The sequence below is a fragment of the Leptodactylus fuscus genome, chromosome 7 (assembly GCF_031893055.1).
Source record: "Leptodactylus fuscus isolate aLepFus1 chromosome 7, aLepFus1.hap2, whole genome shotgun sequence".
Lineage (NCBI taxonomy): Eukaryota > Metazoa > Chordata > Amphibia > Anura > Leptodactylidae > Leptodactylus > Leptodactylus fuscus.
Genome location: NC_134271.1, coordinates 2,266,180 through 2,287,960, shown reverse-complemented (window position 1 = coordinate 2,287,960; position 21,781 = coordinate 2,266,180). Strand labels below are relative to the sequence as shown.

Sequence of the window (21,781 nt, the reverse complement as noted above, 5' to 3'; positions counted from 1 at the left end):
AACCAAGGACAGACATGACAGACAGATTCACAGCATTAACTTCTGGTACGAAATGTAAACGAGAACATAAGGACGGCCATTGGTAAAGACGTGCAGGGCAGAGGGGGAGACTCATGAGGGAGGGTCCACGGGGGCATCGCTGGAATTACTTGGACTTGTGACCCTGAATGACTGGAGTATATATATATTATAGATGTATACTATACTATATATAGAAGTCAGTGGGGCAGAGCTACATGTAGTACCAGGCACCGCCACCACAGGAGGTATGGCGCTGTACCTGTAAGTCACACAAGCAGCGGAGATGTCTCTTGTCAGACCCCACTGATCAGACATGGAGACCATCCTGAGGTCGGCCTAGGACACCCCTTCCTCCTTCTCCAGCCTATCTGACCATGGGGAGTATTTTAGGGGGCCGTTGCTGCATTTCTAGCAGATTTTGGAAGGTTTTCTCTGACACAATTTGTGTCAGATAACAAGGGGTTAAGCAGACGCCCCCACTTCCCTCCCCCCGCTGGACAGCGCAGGGCACCACCACACAGGTCGTACTTCTTACCCCTACGGTAACTTTGTGGTCCCTTAAGATCCGTGGTCACAAATTTTAACATATTCATTTTTTGGCCCCCTCTGAACCTGCCAAGAGGGTGGGGCCATTTACATCATTCCAAGCTCATGGAGGAAAAAAAACAAAGGGGCGGAGACACTGAACAAATACAAAAAGTTACAAAAATAAAATAGTGGGATCTCTTCTTCCTTCTTGTCCCCCCTCCTCAGTCTGGCTACAGCAAGGGCCTCCCCAAATATATTACTAAGCCCGCCTCCTTGGCTAAGCCCCACCCCTCAGTCACCATTAACCCCGTGTTCTCTGACGGATTCCTAGCAGGCGGTCAGTATAATGCAGAACGCTGAGGGCGAGTCCTTGTTACTTTCAGGATTTGTACCCATGTTTAGTGTCCCCTTACACCCACCGAACCTTGGGGCCTAGAGGAGATCACATCATCTCTGCTCAGGTTATGGGGTAACCTGTGCCCACTGACAAGGAACCACACTGGTGCCCTATGAAGGAAGCCTGTCACCAGGATGGGGTCCTGTAATTCATACACTCGATTCTGGGATGGGCTGCACCCACCTGAGCCGTCTGCAATGAGGCCCTGCAGGGGTAGGTATGTCCCAGCGAGAACCCCAAGATCCGCACACACAGACGTCTTATTTCACCGCTCTACTGACACTAGGAAGACATGTAAGTAAGATTTTGTAGCTGGGCCTCCTTATTTCACACAACCCCCCCCCCCCCCGATACCCTCCGCTCTGCACCCCCCATCTGCAAGGTAAAGACCTCCCCTGCCATGACACGTTGGGCGCGCGGTATGGTATACGTAGTGTCACAAATAAGGACAAGACATGAGCTGCCCCTCACCCACAACGCCTGCACTGCTTTGCTAATACTTCTGCTTTTTTTTTTTTTTTTTGCAATTTTTTTTTTTTTTTTAATCAACGCAATGAATAATAATAATCTTGGTGGTAAATTACCAAATTTCCATTTCTTCTGGAGATGCTGGCACATATGAAAACAAAATGAGAAGAAACCAGGAGCTACTTGTCCACCGTTCCCTCCATACTCTACCATGGAACGCAGCAGATAGAGCCATGTTGTTCGGCGAGGCGATGGCTGCCCTGCCAGGAATAACAATACTGACTAGACGCCCCTCACTCTCCGCTGCCAGGCATTCAGAGAGTCGTCCTCTTTTTGGTACATCACACTGAGTTTCGGAGACTTTCCTAGTCTTTGGACTGGTCATGTTTGCCCCTCTCCCCCCCAACAGAAAAGTATACAGAAGAAGAAGGAGGAGGAGGAGGAGGAGGAGGAGTCTCAGAATCCACCGTGTCCACCGTTAAGAAAATAGCAAAGAAAGAAAAAAATAAAGATTGATATCTATGGTTGCTGCGGAGCTGCTGCAGGCACACACTGGTGTAAGAGAGAGAGTAAAGATTTGTATCTGTCACTTGGCATGGTTCTGGCCGAGGCGCCAGCTCACACGTGGAACACACAGAATAAAAGGTTGATTGGCAAAACTCCAGTGCTTACGTCTCTGCCCGGTCCTGGATATGGTCCAGTCTCTCCCAGGAGCTGTTCAGACGCCGCTTATCTTGTCCGAGTACCCTCGCTCACAATAAAGGGGTCACTTAGTCTCTTCTGCCTGGTTGCAGTTCTGGACACAGTTGGGTGATGGGAAAGAGGCGGTGACTGGATTGGAGTCGGGCGGGGGGCTGTTGGCAGTCACGGTGCAGTCCTGGCTGTGGTTAGAGGTCACCTCTGAGTTTACAGGTTTGGTGAGGTCTATATCCTGAATGAGCCGGATAAGACGTTTCACTTTGTCCAGGGAGCTGTGCATGTCTTTCTGCCGGGATAAGATGCTGTTCTTCATTTCCATGCATTTCTAGAAGACCAAACAGAACATATTAGGGGGGTACAAAGCTGGACGGCAGATTGGAGGGAGATTCTCATCTCACAAGAGGTTCTGCATCATCTCCAGGTATTATTGTGAGAGCGCTGCTAAGTATTCCCGGCCACCCAGCTTTACACGGCGCGGCAGCCACACGGAGAGGACGCCATTGTGCAGGAGGAAACCCAACTCTATCAGTGCTGTCACACCTTATATGCTTCTGATATACACAAGTGGCTATATACCTGATATACACAATTACCTATATACCTGATATACACAACTAGCTATATACCTGATTTACAGCTTCTGGCCATATACCTTATATATATATATATTATTATTCTTATGGTAGAGTTGGAAGGGACCTCAAGGGCCATCGGGTCCAACCCCCTGCGAGTGCAGGTTTTCCTAAATCATCCCAGCTATATGTTTCTCCAGATTCCGCTTGAAGATTTCCATTGATGGAGCGCCCACCACCTCCCGTGGCAGCCTATTCCACTCTCTCACTCCCCTCACTGTCAGAAAGTTTTTCCTAATGTCTAATCTGTATCTCTTTCCCTTTCGTTTCATCCCATTGCTTCTTGTACTTCCTTGTGCTAATGAGAATAGGGGAGATCCCTCTGCACTGTGACTACCTTTCAGATATTTGTAGACTGCTATTAAATCTCCCCTCAGCCTTCTCTTCTGCAAACTAAACAATCCCAGTTCTTTTAGCCGCTCCTCATAGGACATGGTTTGCAGACCTTCCACCATTTTGGTTGCTCTCCTCTGGACTTGCTCCAATATATCGATGTCTTTCTTGAATTGAGGCGCCCAGAACTGTACACAGTATTCCAGGTGTGGTCTGACCAGGTATATAATAAAGCGTCTGTCTATATACCTGATATACACAACTAGCTATATACCTGATATACACAACTAGCTATATACCTGATCTACAGCTTCTGGTCATATACCTTATATAATAAAGCGTCTGTCTATATACCTGATCTACACGACTGGCTATATACCTTATATACAGCTTCCAGCAGCCGTATCAGCTGATTGGTGCAGGGTCAGGTGTCATCTGTTGTGGAAAGCTGCACCACATACAGAGAGAAGAACAATCCCCAGCACATACGTGACGTCAATTAAAACGTATTTTCTGCAGAGCTCTCTCTGTGTGTGAAGGATTTTAGATGAAAATTTTCTTATAAACCTGAAAGTTACTTCAAACTCTGCACTAAAATCTGCAGTAAATGCAGCACAAAACCCAGAGCAGTAATCCTGCAGATTTTGGTGCATCATTTTACATCAAGTCTGTACCAGGCCAAATAATCCCCAAAAAGAAGGAAAATGTTTACTACAGGCCAAGAGGTCCGACCTTGTCACCTCCAGGGAACCCCATAGTCAATATTCTCATGTGGCAGAGGTTCTGCATCATCCGTATGTATTACAGTGACATCATAGTAATGACGGCTCCGGCCGCTTGTTTGGGGGGTGCGTGTGGGGGCCGCTTGTATGACGGCTCCGGCCACTTATTTGGGGGGTGCGTGTGGGGGCCGCTTGTATGACGGCTCCGGCCGCTTGTTTGGGGGGTGCGTGTGGGGGCCGCTTGTATGACGGCTCCGGCCACTTATTTGGGGGGTGCGTGGGGGGGCCGCTTGTATGACGGCTCCGGCCACTTATTTGGGGGGTGCGTGTGGGGGCCGCTTGTATGACGGCTCCGGCCACTTGTATGGGGGGTGCGTGTGGGGGCCGCTTGTATGACGGCTCCGGCCACTTGTATGGGGGGTGCGTGTGGGGGCCGCTTGTATGACGGCTCCGGCCACTTGTATGGGGGGTGCGTGTGGGGGCCGCTTGTATGACGGCTCCGGCCGCTTGTATGGATGTGCGTGTGGGGGCCGCTTGTATGACGGCTCCGGCCGCTTGTATGGGGGTGCGTGTGGGGGCTGCTTGTATGACGGCTCCGGCCACTTGTATGGGGGGTTCGTGTGGGGGCTGCTTGTATGACGGCTCCGGCCGCTTGTATGGGGGTGCGTGTGGGGGCTGCTTGTATGACGGCTCCGGCCGCTTGTATGGATGTGCGTGTGGGGGCTGCTTGTATGACGGCTCCGGCCGCTTGTATGGATGTGCGTGTGGGGGCTGCTTGTATGACGGCTCCGGCCACTTGTATGGGGGGTTCGTGTGGGGGCTGCTTGTATGACGGCTCCGGCCACTTGTATGGGGGGTGCATGTGGGGGCTGCTTGTATGACGGCTCCGGCCACTTGTATGGGGGGTGCATGTGGGGGCTGCTTGTATGACGGCTCCGGCCGCTTGTATGGATGTGCGTGTGGGGGCTGCTTGTATGACGGCTCCGGCCGCTTGTATGGATGTGCGTGTGGGGGCTGCTTGTATGACGGCTCCGGCCGCTTGTATGGATGTGCGTGTGGGGGCTGCTTGTATGACGGCTCCGGCCACTTGTATGGGGGGTGCGTGTGGGGGCTGCTTGTATGACGGCTCCGGCCGCTTGTATGGGGGTGCGTGTGGGGGCTGCTTGTATGACGGCTCCGGCCGCTTGTATGGGGGTGCGTGTGGGGGCCGCTTGTATGGATGTGCGTGTGGGGGCCGCTTGTATGACGGCTCCGGCCGCTTGTATGGGGGGTGCGTGTGGGGGCCGCTTGTATGACGGGTGCATGTGGGGACCGCTTGTATGGGGGGTGCATGTGGGGGCCGCTTGTATAACGGCTCCGGCCTCCTCCTCCTCGCCGGTGCGGCCGCTCACTCACCGTTATGGAGCTGCTGAGTTGTTTGACTTTCTGCTCTAGTTGCTCTCGCTCCTGTTTCAGGTCTGTGCTCCACTTCAGTAATTTTTGCTTCTCTTCTTCTTTTGCTATAAAACAATACACATGAGATGTATACGGCGCTGTATACAGTATATACTGACAGACCTTGTACAATTGCCTGCCAATAAAACCACCTAATGGACGGGGATCTGCTCCGCAAACTACTGAAATGTACAAAATCCAGAGATCCGTCACCTGGTTCACCAGCGCACAATAGAGATGCGGAGCGCTACTACAGGGGTAACACCCGGACACTGCAATGGGGTCAGAGGTTTCCAAACTGGAAGTGGCAGAGAAAAATTCCTGTGTGCAACGCAGACTCCGGCACTGATGGGAGTTTTTCTCTAGCAAAGATTCTTGAGTTACAGAAAGACAAAGAAAGTCTCCGACATTTACACAGGTGACAGCGATAGGAGCGGCACATACCGTGGAGGCCGTACTATGGCAGGACTGTGGGGTGGGGGCCATCTCTTACTATGGCAGGACTGAGGGGTGGGGGCCATCTCTTACTATGGCAGGACTGAGGGGTGGGGGCCATCTCTTACTATACCAGGGTCTGTGGGGTGGGGGCCATCTCTTACTATGGCAGGGGCTGTGGGGTGGGGGCCATCTCTTACTATGGCAGGACTGTGGGGTGGGGGCCATCTCTTACTATGGCAGGACTGAGGGGTGGGGGCCATCTCTTACTATGGCAGGACTGAGGGGTGGGGGCCATCTCTTACTATGGCAGGACTGAGGGGTGGGGGCCATCTCTTACTATGGCAGGACTGTGGGGTGGGGGCCATCTCTTACTATGGCAGGACTGTGGGGTGGGGGCCATCTCTTACTATGGCAGGACTGTGGAGTGGGGGCCATCTCTTACTATGGCAGGGGCTGTGGGGTGGGGGCCATCTCTTACTATGGCAGGGGCTGTGGGGTGGGGGCCATCTCTTACTATGGCAGGACTGTGGGGTGGGGGCCATCTCTTACTATGGCAGGGGCTGTGGGGTGGGGGCCATCTCTTACTATGGCAGGGGCTGTGGGGTGGGGGCCATCTCTTACTATGGCAGGACTGTGGGGTGGGGGCCATCTCTTACTATGGCAGGGGCTGTGGGGTGGGGGCCATCTCTTACTATGGCAGGGACTGAGGGGTGGGGGCCATCTCTTACTATGGCAGGGCTGTGGGGTGGGGGCCATCTCTTACTATGGCAGGACTGTGGGGTGGGGGCCATCTCTTACTATACCAGGGGCTGTGGGGTGGGGGCCATCTCTTACTATACCAGGGGCTGTGGGGTGGGGGCCATCTCTTACTATGGCATGGGCTGTGGGGTGGGGGCCATCTCTTACTATAGCAGGGGCTGTGGGGTGGGGGCCATCTCTTACTATACCAGGGGCTGTGGGGTGGGGGCCATCTCTTACTATGGCAGGACTGTGGAGTGGGGGCCATCTCTTACTATGGCAGGGGCTGTGGGGTGGGGGCCATCTCTTACTATGGCAGGGGCTGTGGGGTGGGGGCCATCTCTTACTATGGCAGGACTGTGGGGTGGGGGCCATCTCTTACTATGGCAGGGGCTGTGGGGTGGGGGCCATCTCTTACTATGGCAGGACTGAGGGGTGGGGGCCATCTCTTACTATGGCAGGGCTGTGGGGTGGGGGCCATCTCTTACTACGGCAGGACTGTGGGGTGGGGGCCATCTCTTACTATAGCAGGGGCTGTGGGGTGGGGGCCATCTCTTACTATGGCAGGGGCTGTGGGGTGGGGGCCATCTCTTACTATACCAGGGGCTGTGGGGTGGGGGCCATCTCTTACTATACCAGGGGCTGTGGGGTGGGGGCCATCTCTTACTATAGCAGGGGCTGTGGGGTGGGGGCCATCTCTTACTATACCAGGGGCTGTGGGGTGGGGGCCATCTCTTACTATGGCAGGGGCTGTGGGGTGGGGGCCATCTCTTACTATGGCAGGACTGTGGGGTGGGGGCCATCTCTTACTATGGCAGGACTGTGGGGTGGGGGCCATCTCTTACTATGGCAGGGGCTGTGGGGTGGGGGCCATCTCTTACTATGGCAGGGCTGTGGGGTGGGGGCCATCTCTTACTATGGCAGGGGCTGTGGGGTGGGGGCCATCTCTTACTATGGCAGGGGCTGTGGGGTGGGGGCCATCTCTTACTATGGCAGGGGCTGTGGGGTGGGGGCCATCTCTTACTATGGCAGGGGCTGTGGGGTGGGGGCCATCTCTTACTATGGCAGGGCTGTGGGGTGGGGGCCATCTCTTACTATACCAGGGGCTGTGGGGTGGGGGCCATCTCTTACTATGGCATGGGCTGTGGGGTGGGGGCCATCTCTTACTATGGCAGGGGCTGTGGGGTGGGGGCCATCTCTTACTATGGCAGGACTGTGGGGTGGGGGCCATCTCTTACTATGGCAGGGGCTGTGGGGTGGGGGCCATCTCTTACTATGGCATGGGCTGTGGGGTGGGGGCCATCTCTTACTATGGCATGGGCTGTGGGGTGGGGGCCATCTCTTACTATGGCAGGACTGTGGGGTGGGGGCCATCTCTTACTATGGCAGGACTGTGGGGTGGGGGCCATCTCTTACTATGGCAGGACTGTGGGGTGGGGGCCATCTCTTACTATGGCAGGGGCTGTGGGGTGGGGGCCATCTCTTACTATGGCAGGACTGTGGGGTGGGGGCCATCTCTTACTATACCAGGGGCTGTGGGGTGGGGGCCATCTCTTACTATGGCATGGGCTGTGGGGTGGGGGCCATCTCTTACTATGGCATGGGCTGTGGGGTGGGGGCCATCTCTTACTATGGCATGGGCTGTGGGGTGGGGGCCATCTCTTACTATACCAGGGACTGTGGGGTGGGGGCCATCTCTTACTATGGCATGGGCTGTGGGGTGGGGGCCATCTCTTACTATGGCAGGACTGTGGGGTGGGGGCCATCTCTTACTATGGCATGGGCTGTGGGGTGGGGGCCATCTCTTACTATGGCAGGACTGTGGGGTGGGGGCCATCTCTTACTATACCAGGGGCTGTGGGGTGGGGGCCATCTCTTACTATACCAGGGGCTGTGGGGTGGGGGCCATCTCTTACTATGGCAGGGCTGTGGGGTGGGGGCCATCTCTTACTATGGCAGGGGCTGTGGGGTGGGGGCCATCTCTTACTATGGCAGGACTGAGGGGTGGGGGCCATCTCTTACTATACCAGGGGCTGTGGGGTGGGGGCCATCTCTTACTATAGCAGGGGCTGTGGGGTGGGGGCCATCTCTTACTATGGCAGGGGCTGTGGGGTGGGGGCCATCTCTTACTATGGCAGGGGCTGTGGGGTGGGGGCCATCTCTTACTATGGCAGGGGCTGTGGGGTGGGGGCCATCTCTTACTATACCAGGGTCTGTGGGGTGGGGGCCATCTCTTACTATGGCAGGGGCTGTGGGGTGGGGGCCATCTCTTACTATGGCAGGGCTGTGGGGTGGGGGCCATCTCTTACTATGGCAGGGGCTGTGGGATGGGGGCCATCTCTTACTAAGTCCGTATACCCCGGTTAGTGTTGGGCTCGTGGCTCAGACATCTCGGACACACAACCCACCTGCTTTATACGCTATATAGGAGTGGACAATGGCTAACGTTCCCGGCCATGGAATCGCTTCCTCTTTTTTCAGCATCTGGAGAGACAAGAACCAAGAAGCGATGAGTCGCCAAAGTATTGCGATAAATACATAGACGTGCATGAAATCCGGCAGCCATTATAGGGTACAATACAAGGTAAAAGCCCCCCAATAACTTCTCTCAGACACCATGAATGCAGAGGATATACCCGCTTGTATCAGACAACATAACGGGCACATGTGGTTTTCCGGCCCCCAGAATTGACAGCACCCTGGATCCATCTTTGTGACGGCTACGACTGGTACCTGGAGAGCGATCGCCATCTTATGGTCTGACAAGAGCCACAGTACAAAGTCTTTCATGTGGTCACCGGCCCACGAGCGAATCCTCTCACTGGCCAAACACTGGGACTGCCAAATCTACTAACAAATAACCTAATGGACCCTCCTGACAATATGGCCGGTGTGCTCAATATTAAGGGGGTTGTCCAAAGATTACAACTAATAGTCATGGGGGTCCCAGTGGTCCGACTCTCACTGATCACAGGCGATAAGACGTAACCTGAAGACAGTCGCTCCAAGGGTCCAGATGTCTGAGGTACCCCAAAAGCACCACTGCCAGATAAGACCCCAGTATTAGATACAGCACATGGTGGGGGGCGTTCTTACAGATTCTGTACCAGAGGAACAGACACAGCAAGTAATGGCAATGGGATGGGGGGGGGAGGTCTCTACCAAATATGACAACCTTGATTTATGGACTAGAATAATAGATGACCCTTACAGAACAAAAGTTATATCATAAAATATCCACAAAAGGTGTGAAAAGATTGCAGGGCAGGCAAAGCCAAGTGACAGCAGGGAACACATGTGGAGCAGACACGTAACCCGACATCACAGGTGCAACCCTCACAGACATCACACATCCACCCATCACACGTAGACCCCCCCATGCACTCCCCATATATACATTACTAGTGTACCTCTCACACAATCTAACACAACCCCCCTGGTGTACCTTGGGACTGTCAGGATTGGGGGTAACAATTGAAGATTCAGACATTAGGGGCTGGAAATAACATGATGTGAATTTCTAACTATTCCTGGCAGAAAATCGATTGTCTATCTGAAGCCCAAACTGCTCAGCTGACCAATAAATGGCGTATATAGGACAAGCGTCACAGCACAGCAGACTATATCACAGACCGCTCCTGGTCTCGCCATTTTACTTGACGCAGATTGGAGTCCTGGGCTGTGACAAGAACACTGGGGGGTGGGGAGAGATGGGACAGGAGGGTCACGGCTTGCATCAGACGTTATAGGAGGGGTCCTGTAGCCTCTATCACACGGTACCTGGTCTTGGCATTTGGGACATATCCACATGCCCTTGGGAATGGACTTCAGAGGAGGCTCCAAACAGTCCAGGTGGTAAACACGTGAACATGTGTCGCACATCAGTAACTGTCCGCTCTTTCTGCAGACGCTGCAAAAATCCTCATGGATATCAGCCTGTAGGGGGTCACAGGAGAGAGGAGGCAGGAAAAAAGGGGTCAGCCTCAAAATCTGACAAACGCCCTTCCTCATCTTATAAAAAGATCCTAAGCCTAAAAGAAGGGAGCGGAGCACTGCTCGGACCAGCAAAGCAATGCAGGAAAAAACGGAGAGGAGATGAGGAAAGTGTGAAAAAATAGAAGCCGAAGCCGCAGAGAGTCAGAGAAGGAAGAACCCCGAGACTAGGGGCGCAGGACAGGACAGTATTGGGGCGCAGGACAGGACAGTAGTGGGGCGCAGGACAGGACAAGAAGATTAGTGTGTTAATATTATAACAGGTACAAGCTCAGTCCTGGAACGGGAAAGGAGCAAGAAGTGCTGACGTGTATGTGACACCTATATCAGTCTGCCTCCATACATCTATATACCCATCTCTCTATATACATCTATATACCCATCTCTCTCTATAGATCTATATACCGTACATACCTATCTCTCTATATATATCTATATACATATCTCTCTATATACATCCCCATCTCTCTCTATATATATATATATCTCTCTATATACATCCCTATCTCTCTCTCTATATAATATAATCCTCTACTGTACAGAAGCACAGGAGACTCTGCCGCAGGTTCCACTATGGTCATCTGGGAGAAGATCCCCTATAGCACTTGTATATTCTGTTTGTCCACTTTAGAGGCCTCATTTCATACTATATAACCCGGTATTAGGTCGTTTTGGGTTGGGGGAGTTGTTGATCCTGTTTTTGGCCAGGGTGCAGGGGGGTTACAAAGAGCCTCTTGTTTGGGAGAACCTGTCACATATTACACAGACGACCCATTGATTCACATGGACACTGTGTAATACTTGCTTTCCCCTGTGGAGGCGCTGCAGCGGGGACCCTACTGTAGGTCATCCATAAGACGACGACCTCTTTCTGACATAGACTGCACAAACTCCTTATACAGCCATCTATATGCAGCATACCATAGAGGTGCAGTATAGTTATGGCCTAGATGAGCCCGGGGATTGGCAGCTCCGCTAATAGGACTAATATGGGGGCCGGGACTGCACTCCCCCCACCCAGTAGCAGATTCCAGTCCCCAAAGGCTGGTGTAAAAGCCAATCTCTGAGGGGTCTGGGTCTTGGGCCTACGGACCTACAGTATAAAGTTAGAGGGGTCTGCACCTCCCCCAAACATAGTCCCATCACTGCCGCGTTACATCATATAAATCACACATCTGATACACACGTTTTGTGCACGTGACCATTGGGGACGGGCCTTCTGGTCCTGGAGCAATGTTCGGGCCTCTCAAACCCCCCTCAGTGCACCAATGGCCTCATCTCCAACTTAGTGACATATATAGCAAAGGCGTGACATGCGTGACGTATATCACTGCAGGGGGACAACGCCAAAAATGCTAGATGGCGCCACACAAAAAATATAACCTCGCAAACCAAAAGATGGAAGAATTCTAGCTCATGAAAGGGACGGCAAAAAAAGCAAAAAATAATCCTGTGCCAAGGACAGAACTGGCTGGAACAGTAAGGGGTTAGAGTTCATAGTCTGTACTGTGACTATATGAAGTTGGGGTCCACTCCGGGCGCAGCAGCCTCATCTCTGTACCCCACCATGTCATACATGAGACCTATCTGACTGTAGGACCCCACTAGTTAGCAGGATTATAGGGTGGTGGTCTTCTGTCTGTATCAGGTCGTACTGATATTACTAAAGGAGACCAATGTATCAGAGGTGACAACATGGCTCCTTCAAGGGGCTCTCCAGATGCTCACAGCGAGAAGTGTATCTATCTGTGCAACCAAACTAAGAAACCTGAGCAAAGTGAATGGAGAAGACACAGAAGAGGGAAGGTTAGCGGCCAGATCACACAACACACACACGAGATGTCAGTCAGATAGGACAGAAGAATACCGGGGTTAGTCACAATAAGCAGTGGCCACCATGTCACAAGTGTTAGCCCAACCAGTAACCCGGCCTACTCCACCGTGATGAGAGACGAGAGAATCTACAGGTTAATGACGACGACTACAACTACACCGTGATCCGACCAGTGTGCTGTACAGAGGAGGGTCGGCCATCTTCACTGGTAAATATACATGGCCCATGTAACATTACACACGGGGGCAGATGTGGAATTGCTCTAAAATATTTGTGTATGATTATCTATGGCTGATATGTATGTGATGTGTACTACTCGCCACAGAACGGCCACGTACAGCAATGCTCAGGATTTCTGCTTTTGTGGATCGCAGCAGCTTACAAGAAATATAACATGAGCAAATAAGTCCAGTGCGAGTCTGGTACGTGACCCTCAACCTGGAGACCTGTACGTGACCACCACCATGGAGCCCTGTATGTGACCCCTGAGCATGGAGCCCTGTACGTGACCCCCACCATGCATCCCCGTATATGAACCCCCAGCCTGGAGCCCTGTATGTGACCCCTGAGCATGGAGCCCTGTACACAAACCCCCAGCCTGGAGCCCTGTATGCGAACCCTCAACCTGGAGAGCTGTACGTGACCCCCAGCCTGGAGCTCAGTATATGAACCCTCAACCTGGAGACCTGTATGCAAACCCCCAGCATGGAACCCTGTACATGACCCCCAGCCAGGAGCCCTGTACGCGAACCCTGAGCATGGAGCCCTGTACACAAACCCCCAGCCTGGAGCCCTGTATGCAATCCCTGAGCATGGAACCCTGTATATGAACCCTCAACCTGGAGCCCTGTATGCAAACCCCCAACCATGAAGCCCTGTTCACGAACCCTATGCATGGAGGCCTGTAAGTGACCCCAGTACAAGGGTCGTAAAGTCAGACTGTTTGTACTTGAGCCTACTGTTGACCTTGCAGGCTCTGGACTCCATCTGTTGCTATACAGCGGTCACCTATAGAATCCCAATAACACAAAGGTATAGATTTTTTGCATTGGCCACTATCGAGGACTGTCACACTTATAGCTGAAGACACAGATACAGGTTAGAGAGAGGTTGGCGGTAAAATCTTTCAGCCTTCAGGGAACATGGACGCCTATGTGAGGGGTTTCTCTTTAGTCTCAGTGCTCAGGTGCCACAATGAGACCTTGGCCTTAGAAACCGTTCACCTGACGTCAATAAGAACTCCTACTTACACCGTATTCACACTGTACTATGCCCTGTGACTGCAATGGCTGCCTGGACCCCCTCGGCTGTCACATCTGTATATACACACACTAGGACTATGCTCAGGAGATGGTTAAGGACAAGCAGACTGAACTGAAAAGCAGAATCGCTGCGAGGACAGAAGCCGGGTTAGAGGACACAGACCAGTGACAGAACAAAAGAAAAGTAAGTGAAAGTGCTGAGGGGCCGAGACAAGTGCTGAGGGGCCCGAGCGTCAGACAAGCAGCACAAATACTAGAAGAGAAGGGTCTGCCGATGACTGACAGGAAAGGAAAGCAAAGAAAAGGAAGAGGCTGCAACGAAAGAAACATGCCAAGTGCTGGAACCAGGACTAGACAACGTGATCTACACAGACCCTGAACTGTACAAGGGTCAGGCATGGCCGGCACAGCACGGAGAGCCGGCTCAGGCCCTGTTCACAACATGTCGCTCGTGTATGCTTAGTATATACACTGGGAACATACATTAAGCCTATTCATAGGGCCGGAGTCACCCCGGGGACCCCAGGAGGGAAAAAGGCCGGTTATCCCTGGCCGGGCCTATATACATCAGTATTAGAGATGAGCGAGTATATTCCATCGAATACCTCCCCCCTCCATAGATATTGGTGTTAAAGAAAAAAGGCGGCTCTGGGGAGGGTGGAGGGGAAACAAATATTTCCCGCCTTTCCGCATGGTATACGAATGAGTCCACCAATAACTAAGCAAATGGAGGGATTCATCCGAATACTATTCACTCATCTCTAATCAGTATAACTAATTCCCCCTCCACAACATACGGAGTAAACACACATATACTGTGCAGGTATTTACATCCAATGTATATACTAAATGCAGGCCATTAACATGATGTGAACAGAGCCCAAAACATCCTGACATGAGATCTATACCAGACCATAAGGTTACCAATAGAAATGTTACCGATATCTGATATAAACCATCCCTCCATCTACAACAGTCACCGATGTTTCAGTAAGTACAGCCTATGCATTATATATGAAGGTATACAGCTCTATATACTCTCTGTATCATTACCTCCCCTTGTCTTCACCATCTCTGCTTGCTGTCATTCAACAGTAAACCTCATCTACATAACAGGGGGCGGATACAGGATAGATGCGGGTCCCCTATATATGGCACCTCTATAATGGGGCGGATACAGGATAGATGCGGGTCCCCTATACATGGCCCCTCTATAATGGGGTGGATACAGGATAGATGTAAGTCCACCTATGTATAGCACCACATGTACCTGGGCCTGGAATGGGTCCAGGACCCCCATTCTACTGATTACTGTCTACACCAGGGGTGAGACATATCCTGTCCATGCCCCTTTAAGGCACATGAGTGTTCATCACATGACTAGGACAGGAGGTTCCTATTGAAGCACCAAATACAGAGACTGTGAAGTCAATGAGGAGTTATAGAAGTCAGCGCAGGCCACAGATTAGGCGAGGGTCACCTGGACCGGTGTTTTCTCGCCCCCTCTGTCACTCAGATATCACAGTTTTTGTAAACATGCAAATGATGAGGGCGTGTCAAACAGGTAAGTGGCCCCTCCTTCATTGCTCCGAAGAGCTCATTTGCATATTAACGAAAACAGCTTTAGACGGAGGCCCCAAGTTGCAAAAAAGAAGCTTTCTTGTTGCAGTCTTTGCTGTGGCTATTGCGCCAAAGTCTGGAGTGGATTGCACAACAGGGTAAAAATGTCCCGAATATCTCCTGAAGCAAAACCTGCAACAACAAAAACCCTCAGCCTTAAAGGGTTCCCCCCTCAGGGCGTATCTGGGGTACGTGGCCTAGATATAGCAGTATATGGTAAAGGAACACCAAACATAGAAATAAATCAAATCTCAGTGTTTTATCTGCTAATCTGCTGCTAGATTTTATACACTTCCAGGGCGATGAGCCTTGTCCTCCCTCCTCTTCTTCATTGTCCTCCCTCCTCTTCTTCATTGTCCTCCCTCCTCTTCTTCATTGTCCTCCCTCCTCTTCCTCACTGTCCTGTATCTGACTATTAGACCACTGGCTGCAGCAGGAGCCTCTCCCCCATCCCCACATTAACCCCGTCGTGTAGGAGGAGCAGATTAACCCAAATCCTATAGACTGACAAGCATTTATTCCGAGGTTTCGTGTTCCTTTACCACAATGGCTTCTCGCCAGTTTCGATCACACCAGATGTCTGAAGTCACTGTAAAACAAGACAATTAATTCACTTCTTAATGATCTTACCATTCACACATCTACAAGCAAATCTTACACATATGTAGTCTCATTATATTCAATGGCCAGGAAGGCATTGTGCGTTGCAGGAATCATCCCATGAGCGCCTCCGCAGCAGATCCTGCCTTGCTCACCAGACAATGCGGCGGCCATGACAGCAGGGCCCCCTTCATAGAGAGTTACTTACGTCTGTGGAATAAGGATTAGGCAGGGGCACAGGCAGGACACTTGCAGGGAAACTACATGTGAGCTGCGTCTTTTCACTTTCAGGGGAATCAGGATGACTGGATGGAGGGGAGGTGGGTGTCAGGGCGCTCAAACCCAGGACCGTGTTGTATTTGGGAGGACGACCTATACGTTAATAAACACAAACAAAAAAGAACAGAAACAAAATGGGGGGGTTTACATACCTTTGGCCAGTGTTCCTCATTGGCTAGCATGAAAAAGGAAGGATGCAGCAGATGAAGGAAATAATCATAGAAAAGCATTACACAGGCAAACAGGACAGAGAGAGAGGGAAAAGGCAGCAAAAAGCAAGAAAAAGCGGCAAAACTACAAGGACGTGCGATACTGGGAATAAAGGCCATAGGCTGGGCACCAGGACCCAGGGCTGGTGGGAAACAGAGTATCTCAGTGCTTTGGCTAAAAGAACTTATACAAAGGGTTAAGGGTTCCCATTAGAATAAGTCACTAGAGCACACGTAGGTCAGACCGGTTGTGGAGCATGTGGAGATTGTGTGCATCTGATAGATTGTGTGCACATATTAGAGGGAGTCTGTCAGCAATTGTAAACCTGCCGGGAGTGACGCTCACTTTGGTTGCTTTAATGCTCCATAACCTAGACACGCAGGGGCCAGGGAAGGCTTCACGTTCACGGGCTCTGCAGAGACCCCCAGATAAGTCACTCAGGCTGCAAAGAGCCCCAACAAGGAGCTGCCATCCGCATCCATGGCATCGGGGCATTAAAGCATAGATTTACTGATCATACAAGCAGGCATGTTAGTACTGACCCCCCCCCCCCCCCCCCCCCAAGTCTTCTGTATAGTGGCCACGACTACTGACAGTCTCCTCTTAAAGGGGACATTTTCACATGATGGAATTTGGAGCAGATTTTGAGGTGGATTCCAATCTCCGCCTGAAACCATCCTCTGTTCACTTCATTTGGAGGCAGCAGCGACCGCCCGGCTGGCGAGGAATACTGCGACCGGTTTGGTAAAGAAGATGTTTCAGCTTCTACAAATTCCAGCATGTGAACCTAGCCTGAATGTCTGCGAGACACAAGCCATGGCAGTAATAAGAAGAGTATTGGGGGAAAGGGACGGAACCAAAATCCTTACAGATCTGAAAGGAGAGAGGAAGGAATAAAGTACTGACACGTCACAGAACACGCAGATCGGAGAGTACAGACACGTCACAGAACACGCAGATCAGAGAGTATAGACACGTCACAGAACACGCAGATCAGAGAGTACAGACACGTCACAGAACACGCAGATCAGAGAGTATAGACACGTCACAGAACACGCAGATCAGAGAGTACAGACACGTCACAGAACACGCAGATCAGAGAGTATAGACACGTCACAGAACACGCAGATCAGAGAGTATAGACACGTCACAGAACACGCAGATCAGAGAGTATAGACACGTCATAGAACATGCAGATCAGAGAGTATAGACACGTCATAGAACACGCAGATCGGAGAGCCTATAGAGACGTCACAGAACACGCAGATCGGAGAGTATAGACACGTCACAGAACACGCAGATCAGAGAGTATAGACACGTCATAGAACACGCAGATCGGAGAGCCTATAGAGACGTCACAGAACACTCAGATCAGAGAGTATAGACACGTCACAGAACACGCAGATCAGAGAGTATAGACACGTCACAGAACACGCAGATCAGAGAGTATAGACACGTCACAGAACACGCAGATCGGAGAGTACAGACACGTCACAGAACACGCAGATCAGAGAGTATAGACACGTCACAGAACACGCAGATCAGAGAGTACAGACACGTCACAGAACACGCAGATCAGAGAGTACAGACACGTCACAGAACACGCAGATCAGAGAGTATAGACACGTCACAGAACACGCAGATCAGAGAGTATAGACACGTCATAGAACATGCAGATCAGAGAGTATAGACACGTCATAGAACACGCAGATCGGAGAGCCTATAGAGACGTCACAGAACACGCAGATCGGAGAGTATAGACACGTCACAGAACACGCAGATCAGAGAGTATAGACACGTCATAGAACACGCAGATCGGAGAGCCTATAGAGACGTCACAGAACACTCAGATCAGAGAGTACAGACACGTCACAGAACACGCAGATCGGAGAGCCTATAGAGACGTCACAGAACACGCAGATCAGAGAGTATAGACACGTCACAGAACACGCAGATCAGAGAGTATAGACACGTCACAGAACACGCAGATCAGAGAGTATAGACACGTCACAGAACACGCAGATCAGAGAGTATAGACACGTCACAGAACACGCAGATCAGAGAGTACAGACACGTCACAGAACACGCAGATCAGAGAGTATAGACACGTCACAGAACACGCAGATCAGAGAGTATAGACACGTCACAGAACACGCAGATCAGAGAGTACAGACACGTCACAGAACACGCAGATCAGAGAGTATAGACACGTCATAGAACACGCAGATCGGAGAGCCTATAGAGACGTCACAGAACACGCAGATCAGAGAGTATAGACACGTCATAGAACACGCAGATCAGAGAGTATAGACACGTCATAGAACACGCAGATCGGAGAGCCTATAGAGACGTCACAGAACACGCAGATCAGAGAGTATAGACACGTCACAGAACACGCAGATCAGAGAGTATAGACACGTCACAGAACACGCAGATCAGAGAGTATAGACACGTCATAGAACACGCAGATCGGAGAGCCTATAGAGACGTCACAGAACACGCAGATCGGAGAGTATAGACACGTCACAGAACACGCAGATCAGAGAGTACAGACACGTCACAGAACACGCAGATCAGAGAGTATAGACACGTCATAGAACACGCAGATCGGAGAGCCTATAGAGACGTCACAGAACACGCAGATCGGAGAGTATAGACACGTCACAGAACACGCAGATCAGAGAGTATAGACACGTCATAGAACACGCAGATCGGAGAGCCTATAGAGACGTCACAGAACACGCAGATCAGAGAGTATAGACACGTCACAGAACACGCAGATCAGAGAGTATAGACACGTCACAGAACACGCAGATCAGAGAGTATAGACACGTCACAGAACACGCAGATCAGAGAGTATAGACACGTCACAGAACACGCAGATCAGAGAGTACAGACACGTCACAGAACACGCAGATCAGAGAGTATAGACACGTCACAGAACACGCAGATCAGAGAGTATAGACACGTCACAGAACACGCAGATCAGAGAGTACAGACACGTCACAGAACACGCAGATCAGAGAGTATAGACACGTCACAGAACACGCAGATCAGAGAGTATAGACACGTCATAGAACACGCAGATCAGAGAGTATAGACACGTCACAGAACACGCAGATCGGAGAGCCTATAGAGACGTCACAGAACACGCAGATCAGAGAGTATAGACACGTCACAGAACACGCAGATCAGAGAGTATAGACACGTCACAGAACACGCAGATCAGAGAGTATAGACACGTCATAGAACACGCAGATCGGAGAGCCTATAGAGACGTCACAGAACACGCAGATCAGAGAGTATAGACACGTCATAGAACACGCAGATCAGAGAGTATAGACACGTCATAGAACACGCAGATCGGAGAGCCTATAGAGACGTCACAGAACACGCAGATCAGAGAGTATAGACACGTCACAGAACACGCAGATCAGAGAGTATAGACACGTCACAGAACACGCAGATCAGAGAGTATAGACATGTCATAGAACACGCAGATCGGAGAGCCTATAGAGACGTCACAGAACACGCAGATCGGAGAGTATAGACACGTCACAGAACACGCAGATCAGAGAGTATAGACACGTCATAGAACACGCAGATCGGAGAGCCTATAGAGACGTCACAGAACACGCAGATCGGAGAGTATAGACACGTCACAGAACACGCAGATCAGAGAGTATAGACACGTCATAGAACACGCAGATCGGAGAGCCTATAGAGACGTCACAGAACACGCAGATCAGAGAGTATAGACACGTCACAGAACACGCAGATCAGAGAGTATAGACACGTCACAGAACACGCAGATCAGAGAGTATAGACACGTCACAGAACACGCAGATCAGAGAGTACAGACACGTCACAGAACACGCAGATCAGAGAGTATAGACACGTCACAGAACACGCAGATCAGAGAGTATAGACACGTCACAGAACACGCAGATCAGAGAGTACAGACACGTCACAGAACACGCAGATCAGAGAGTATAGACACGTCACAGAACACGCAGATCAGAGAGTATAGACACGTCATAGAACACGCAGATCAGAGAGTATAGACACGTCACAGAACACGCAGATCGGAGAGCCTATAGAGACGTCACAGAACACGCAGATCAGAGAGTATAGACACGTCACAGAACACGCAGATCAGAGAGTATAGACACGTCACAGAACACGCAGATCAGAGAGTATAGACACGTCACAGAACACGCAGATCGGAGAGCCTATAGAGACGTCACAGAACACGCAGATCGGAGAGTATAGACACGTCACAGAACACGCAGATCAGAGAGTATAGACACGTCATAGAACACGCAGATCAGAGAGTACAGACACGTCACAGAACACGCAGATCAGAGAGTATAGACACGTCATAGAACACGCAGATCGGAGAGCCTATAGAGACGTCACAGAACACGCAGATCGGAGAGTATAGACACGTCACAGAACACGCAGATCAGAGAGTATAGACACGTCATAGAACACGCAGATCAGAGAGTATAGACACGTCACAGAACACGCAGATCAGAGAGTATAGACACGTCACAGAACACGCAGATCGGAGAGCCTATAGAGACGTCACAGAACACGCAGATCGGAGAGTATAGACACGTCACAGAACACGCAGATCAGAGAGTACAGACACGTCACAGAACACGCAGATCAGAGAGTATAGACACGTCACAGAACACGCAGATCAGAGAGTATAGACACGTCACAGAACACGCAGATCGGAGAGCCTATAGAGACGTCACAGAACACGCAGATCGGAGAGTATAGACACGTCACAGAACACGCAGATCGGAGAGTATAGACACGTCACAGAACACGCATATCAGAGAGTATAGACACGTCACAGAACACGCAGATCAAAGAGTATAGACACGTCACAGAACACGCAGATCGGAGAGTATAGACACGTCACAGAACACGCAGATCGGAGAGTATAGACACGTCACAGAACACGCAGATCGGAGAGCCTATAGAGACGTCACAGAACACTCAGATCGGAGAGTATAGACACGTCACAGAACACGCAGATCGGAGAGCCGGGTAAGGAAGGAAGATAAACTGAAGGGAATTAGAATTAATTATATGGAAAAATTCAGGACCCCTTGTCGGCTCTGTCACATTCCCATATCGGTTTATTCACACCGCAGAGTTCCTGGGCCGTGCGTGCGATGTCCGTAGTTTTGTCTCGCAGTTTGCACAGCCCTGGATGAGCTCCGTGATGTGACTACCGCAGCAGACATATCATCACATAGCTCAGACACAGAAAGGACATGACGGAGCAGGAGGACGCTGCAGACGTGGCGTTACACATTCACCATCTTGGCCTGTTTGCTGTGTAGATTTTCTCGCTTTCCTTATTGTGTACGGCTCAGTACAATTACCGGCTGACTATACACTATATATAGTCTTAGGTTTTGTTAGTTTACTTTCCTATCTGACTCTTATACTTTGCTATAGTAACACGGACAGGCCCGGACTAGGGCACTGAGTGATGCAGAGAATCAACAACCAGGAGCGCCGGATGGACTAAAGACATTGGAAGGAGAAGTTCA

At 51.0% G+C, this 21,781-nt stretch overlaps 1 protein-coding gene across 8 annotated transcripts in view; it reads right to left on the bottom strand.

Annotated features, from left to right (window-relative positions):
• Nucleotides 1–1,347: 1,347 nt before the first annotated feature.
• PHF21A (PHD finger protein 21A) overlaps nucleotides 1,348–21,781 on the bottom strand; it is a 71,877-nt gene continuing 51,443 nt past the window's right edge. For 3 of the 8 annotated variants that reach the window (XM_075280771.1, XM_075280773.1, XM_075280772.1), the window contains exons 13-17: nucleotides 15,928–16,091; nucleotides 10,191–10,346; nucleotides 8,819–8,894; nucleotides 5,196–5,299; nucleotides 1,348–2,438 (exon numbers count right to left, since the gene is read on the bottom strand). In XM_075280771.1, coding sequence (XP_075136872.1) covers nucleotides 2,181–2,438; nucleotides 5,196–5,299; nucleotides 8,819–8,894; nucleotides 10,191–10,346; nucleotides 15,928–16,091 — 758 coding nt within the window. In that variant the 3' untranslated portion in view covers nucleotides 1,348–2,180. Of the gene's footprint in view, nucleotides 2,439–5,195; nucleotides 5,300–8,818; nucleotides 8,895–10,190; nucleotides 10,347–15,927; nucleotides 16,092–16,150; nucleotides 16,174–21,781 lie in introns of all 8 variants that reach the window. The other 5 variants (XM_075280774.1, XM_075280775.1, XM_075280776.1 and 2 more) reach the window with 3 other exon arrangements.